At 34.7% G+C, this 5,883-nt stretch overlaps 4 protein-coding genes across 4 annotated transcripts; all 4 read left to right on the forward strand.

The window, feature by feature from the left end:
- Nucleotides 1–333: 333 nt before the first annotated feature.
- TM35_000083140 (uncharacterized protein) lies at nt 334–1,647 on the forward strand (the record flags this gene model as incomplete). Its single annotated transcript, XM_029024179.1, has 1 exon — nt 334–1,647. One exon carries the CDS (start codon nt 334–336, stop codon nt 1,645–1,647), a length of 1,314 nt encoding a protein of 437 aa, XP_028884582.1.
- Nucleotides 1,648–1,907: 260 nt separating this feature from the next.
- Nucleotides 1,908–2,288, forward strand: TM35_000083150 (uncharacterized protein; the record flags this gene model as incomplete). The annotated part of the gene is made up of 1 exon (XM_029024180.1): nt 1,908–2,288. The coding sequence occupies one exon, from the start codon at nt 1,908–1,910 to the stop codon at nt 2,286–2,288; it is 381 nt and encodes a 126-aa protein (XP_028884583.1).
- A 320-nt stretch (nt 2,289–2,608) lies between these two features.
- On the forward strand, nt 2,609–3,853 carry TM35_000083160 (putative intraflagellar transport protein 57; the record flags this gene model as incomplete). Its single annotated transcript, XM_029024181.1, has 1 exon — nt 2,609–3,853. The coding sequence occupies one exon, from the start codon at nt 2,609–2,611 to the stop codon at nt 3,851–3,853; it is 1,245 nt and encodes a 414-aa protein (XP_028884584.1).
- A 495-nt stretch (nt 3,854–4,348) lies between these two features.
- On the forward strand, nt 4,349–5,755 carry TM35_000083170 (uncharacterized protein; the record flags this gene model as incomplete). The annotated part of the gene is made up of 1 exon (XM_029024182.1): nt 4,349–5,755. One exon carries the CDS (start codon nt 4,349–4,351, stop codon nt 5,753–5,755), a length of 1,407 nt encoding a protein of 468 aa, XP_028884585.1.
- Nucleotides 5,756–5,883: the final 128 nt, after the last annotated feature.

Genomic DNA, 5,883 nt, shown 5'->3' on the forward strand with positions numbered 1-5,883 from the left:
AAAAAAAAAAAAAAATAAATCCCGAGGGTCCTGGGCGGGTGGCGCGTCGGGCGCGGGTGCGGGGGTTTGGGCCCGCTTGGGTGGCGGTAATGGTGGTGGCAATGGCGATGTCGTCGGTGGTTTTTTTTTTTTTTTTCGAGCGGCAAGGGATCGTCGTCGTCGGTTACGACCGGTTGTGGTGGCGTTTGTGCCCGCCGTCGGTGGTTTCTGCGGGGAAGCCGCCGTTATTTCTATTTTTCTTTATTATTATTATTTTTTTTATTTTTGGTAATTGTTTTTTTTTTTTTTTTCGCGGGGCGTCTGGGCGTGTACATTGCTCCTTCTTTTAAAAGGATGAATAATTCAGGAACCTTCAAACCTTTAGTTTCTTCTGTTTGCAAAACAGCGTTTTCATGGCAGAGCGCACTTTCCTACTATCAGCGGTCTCTTCTGGAGTGTGGTTCTTCACTTGAGCTAGAACATGCGCAGAGAATAGCACTTTTATTTCTTAAAGAGAATGGTGAGGCACAACAATTGAGCTCTTGGGCGAAACTTTTTACTTCAGAAGGAGTTCCAACTTGTTCCCTTATGTTGAAGGCACTTGTTAGACATGATGTATGGCGTACTGCTGTAACTTTGTGGAAGTGGAACCCTAATGATGCACTTGGGGAGGCTTTAGTGGATGAATTGATGTCCAGAAACCTTTGGGAACAATCACTAGATATAGTTAATCATATTTTAAGTGATAATACTATTGCATCAGGTGAATCAAATATAAACTCTTTGACAGATATAAAAAAGCTAGAAAATTTTAAAGATGATGTCGCTTTAGCTTTAAATGATACTATTCGTCTTATAAGTGATCCTACTTTTATTCCAATGGAAGAATGTAAGGCCCAAAGTGGTATGACCCGTTTGGCGAATAAAATGTTTCCAAAGAAATCTCAATGGAAAGAAGCTATTTCTCTATTAGTAGCACTTAGTGAACGAAATATATCTTCTCAAACACGAAGAGAAATCTTGGAACTTACTGTTGCAAAATTTTGTTATGATGGTAAACAATATCAAGAAGCGTTTAATTGGATAAGAAAAAATGAAATTGAACTTAACTCCAATTCTTTAAAACGAACCCATTTGCGTTGTGCTATTTATCTAAAACGATTTGACATTGCAATTTCTGTTTTGGAATCTTTACATAAACAAAATATAAAAGAAATTCCCATTCTTACATTATATGATTTTTGTAAAGGTTTTATCAGAGAAATTAATGAAGGAAGATGCTTTGAACTTTTGGATAGATTTGCTGATATAGTTTCAAAATGTTCATCTCTAATTTCTTCTGAGAAAATAAGAGTGGAGTTAAAGCAATTTTTTGTACAAAATGGTTTGGATACAACTACACTAGACGTTATAAACCTTTTGGAACAAACAAAAGGTTCATCTCTCTTTTTGGGTAATAAGGTTATTTCCAAAGATGATATGGGAAGTATTACTAACATTGATCGTGCCGCAACTTTATTGATGAGTAAAGGCGATTGGAAGGCTTCACTATGTTTGTTGGAGAAAATTCTGCAGACAGAAGCAGTAAACGAAAAGGAGAAAGTTATTCTTGAAGCGGCTCAGGCCTCAGTTGGAAATTGGAAAACTGCTATTCTGTTTTTTACCTAACGTATACTATGAAAAATGTTCTTGGTAAGAAGAAGGTTAATAATAACAAAAAAAAAGATAAAATAAAATAAATAATAATAATTGATAAAGACAGTATTGAATAAAGATTTAATAAAAATAATTAATTGTGTTGTTATTTTGGTTCCGCACCTTCTATTTTTCCCCTCTTTTATTTGTTTTTGTTAATACCAGTTGAGTTTTCAAGTGTTTAAGAGCAAGAAAACCGAGTTAAAAAAAAAAAAAGGAGTAAAGTAAGGAAAATGGTTCATCATCTGATTGTTAATATTACGTTCAACAGTCCGGAAATTCGTATTCTTGGACCTATTAAGGAACAAACAATCGATAAACTGAATGAAGTACTTCCAAATGCAACGACATCATCCCGCAGTACACGGTTTGCACCTCCAAAGTTTCAATATCTGTCCAACCCTAATCACTGGTATATTAAGCTCGATCGTCAATTTTGCGATGATGAGGGGATATCCCACCTGATGGTGCTTTTGCTGGACGCACTTGAGGAGGAGGGTGTTTGGAAATTGGTTTCGGCTACTTCTTTGCGGCAACCTATTGGGACTGGATCGAAAGATTATACTGAATCTCATGTTTTATTTTTGAACAAACTCGTCGGTGATGATATTTAGGGCTTCGTTTTTTTTTTTTTTTTTTGTTTTATTTTTCTTTCATTTTCTTTTTTGAAAATTTTGTCGATGTATAAAGTTTTTGTCCTATATTTATGTAGAAGTTGTTTTCTTTTTTTCATTTCTTCAGTGAAGAAGTGAAGTAGTTCAACCATGAAATCAGTGATCTGACGCTAGAGTGTTCTGTCGAATTGTGTCCGGTTGCGTTTTTACTTTGTCTTTTTTTTCGTAGTTTTTTTTTTTTTTGGTTAAAAATAAATCGATTGATACTGTGAAGAGAATCTCACCAGCGAGAATAAAAAAAGAAAAGGAAACAGGAGCTGATGTCCCGAGATGAGGGTCAACCGCAACCTACTGGTCTCAATGTGATTGGAACTGGAGTAATTGTTGATGATGGAACCATGGAGGACCTTATTGATAAACTCAGGCTTTTGCGCTATGAAGCTGATTTTTGTCCTCGAGTAAAGCCTCCGTTCAAACCTTTGAGCAAGTATTATTTTTCCGGTCCATCATCTATTGACAATCCAAATGCTCAGTTTCATTATTTTACATCTTTGTGCTCTTGGTTAATGGGACTTTGTGGTCATAGTTTTGAACCTCCTGGTCAATTTGATGATCCTACTGCCACATCAACAAATATATTAACAGAGTTACGTGCTATGAATTTATCAGCACCAAATCTTGCTCCAAATCGTATACGACAAGGAAATGGAGAAGCAGTTTTAACTATTCTTTCTGTCTTAGCAGATCAAGCTCTTTTAAAGAAAGGTTTTAATGTTCGTTCTATTGATTATACCAACGTTGAAAAATATGATGAACTTGACGGGGTAACTGAAACTGATGATGAAAACACAGTTGGAGAAGAAGTAGAAGATAATGTTATGATTGAAAGTGATGGTGAAGATGAAGTATATGTTCGTGCAACTGGAGAAAAATCAGCTAAAGAAGATAGTGGTATTCCAATAGAGTCTGAAATAAATGCTGAAGAGTGGAATTTGGAAGTTGAAAGAGTAGGACCAATGCTTCAAGTAAGATCTGAAGGAGTACAAGATTGGCGTTCTCGAATTGAAAGTGCGACTGTTCTATTAAAGGCTGTTGAAAAGATGTACCCAGAGGTGAAACAAATGCTTCAACATGTGGGAGATGACTTGGAAAAATCAAAGGATCGCATTCAGAAACGTGAACAAACTCTTGCTCAGCAATTTTCTGAACAGGTTGAAGACTATCGAGTTAAACTTCGTGAGTTAAATACCTCACAAGATTCTGCAAATATGGCAAACCAAAGTGTTCAACAACTTTCTGCCGAATTGAATCAAGTAAGTGGATTATTGGATCAAGTAAAAAGAGATATCGAAGAAAGGGAGGCAAAAATATCAGATACAACTCCTTTAATGCAAGTAAAAGATGCTGTAATGAAAGTGAGAGCAGAAATCAAGCAAATGTCTTTGAGAATTGGTGTATTACAACACACGGTTCTTCATTATGTGATGAAGCAAACTAAAGCTAAGCGGGAGAGATCAGGTAATGATATGGAGTTAGACGACTGGGAAGATTTAGAGTCTATGTAGTCTTATATTTTACATTCTCGTGGATAATGTGATTTGCAGTACATTTTTCTCGATATTGAGACAATGTAAAAAGTAGAGGAGAGAAAAAAAAAAGAAAAAAAAAAGACAAAAAAAAAAGAAAAAAAAAGGCAGGATGGAGTACACAATAGTAGACATCTTTTTTTTTTTTCTTCTTGTTATTGTTCATGTTTTCATGTGATTTTCTTGTTTTGTAGACTTATTTGTTGTGGTTTTTTTCCTTTTTTTTTCTTTTTTCATTCCCCCTTATTCTCTTAATGTGTTACTTCTTCAACTAAAATTCTTATGGGTATTAATTAGTCCTTTTTCTCTATTTCTCTTTTTTTTTCATCGTTCTTCTCTTTTTTTTTCTTTTTCTTTTTACCTCTATTACTGTTATTATTATTATTATTATTATTATTATATCTTTCCTCACATAGCTGATCGTTGGATTAAGAAATCAAAAAAAAAAAAAGAAAAAAAAAGGAAGAAGAATTAATGTCTGTAGAAGCACGTCTTTATCATGCAGAACAACAAGTAGATCAGCTGAATCAGCAGGTAAAGCTTCTGAAACAACTTGTCACCACAGAAGTACATGAGCTCCATCAATTTATGGAACAACAAGTTGCGGAAGTCAAAGAAGCAGTGATGCATCAGGATAAAATCTACCAGGAGAGAATGAATAAACTGGAAATACGTATTCATCAATTATCTGAATTCTGCTTACATCTAGCGTCTTCAAGTGGATACACGGGTTCTACAAGAGGGATAATACCATTTAATGGGGTTTCGCTATCTTCATCTGATCATGGTACTGTAAAACAGGAAACTACTATAGCTAACATGAATACATCTTCTCTTGATGGAAATAATGACGAAGATAATAGTAATACTAAAACTGTTGACGGAATATTAAACAAGTACAAAAATCGAATAGATGCTATTTATGATTTTTATACAGCTTCAGCCATTGATGTATTTCATCCTACAATGACAATTTCTCACTTTTCTCATTTTGTAAAGGATTGTCAATTGTGTGGACTTTCTCAAGGAACTTCGGCAGAACTTTTGTGGATAGCCGTCATGCGCTCTCTTAACGCCAAACAAAGTAAAAACTTGACAGAGAAGAAAAATCAAAATCGTGATATTAGACAGGGTAGTAGTAGTAGTAGTAGTAGTAGTAGTTCTAAAATTCAGAATAAAGATCTTTTTGTCTATCAGAGACTTGAAACAATCCCTAAGAATTTATTTGGTGAGGCTCTTTATATTCTTGCCAAAGAAAAATATCGTCAAAAACGGTCTTCAGAAGTCACTACACTTAGTGGCCTTGCGAATGTCTCTACCTTAGATGAAAAACCAGAAGAAACTTTTCTTACGTTTCTGCTGTATCACATATTTCCTTATGTTGATTCTGTTATGGAGGAAAAACAAAGACAAGATAATTTATCTTCATACTCTGTAATTAATCATGATGTTGAAAAGGTTGATTTTTCTACATCATTAGAAAATGATATTATTCAAGAATATAAAACAGATACTGTAAAGGCAGTCGTTAAGGAATTTATGGGTCGTATCAAAGAATGTTTTAGTTCAGCTATTAAAACGGCACAAGGGTATCACTGTACTGTAATGAACTTGGATGGTTTTGTTGAAGTTGCTCGTCGTTATGAACTACTTCCTCTTATCCGAAAATCTCATCTACGACAAATTTTTCTTTCCTGCAGTGAACTTGAGAGGGAGAAACATCCAGAGGCAGAAGAGGGAACAATCTCTGTGGGAACGTTTCTCCTGGCTTTGTATTACTTGGCTGATGGTATTTATGGTGATTCACTCATGAGAAAACAATTTCCAACTCCAGAAGCTCGAGTGAAAAAGCTTCTAACCAAAATGTTTTTCTTGAATTAGAAAAGCAACAACAAGAGAAAAACAATATTTATCGTTTGGTTAAAGAATTGCCATAATTCACTTCATTTTTCTTTTTTTTTTTCTTGTATTCTTTTGTAGTGTCTTCAAATATGTTTTTTTTTTTTTTT

Source organism: Trypanosoma theileri (genome assembly GCF_002087225.1).
Source record: "Trypanosoma theileri isolate Edinburgh chromosome Unknown TM35_Tth_8_V1, whole genome shotgun sequence".
NCBI classification, from domain to species: domain Eukaryota; phylum Euglenozoa; class Kinetoplastea; order Trypanosomatida; family Trypanosomatidae; genus Trypanosoma; species Trypanosoma theileri.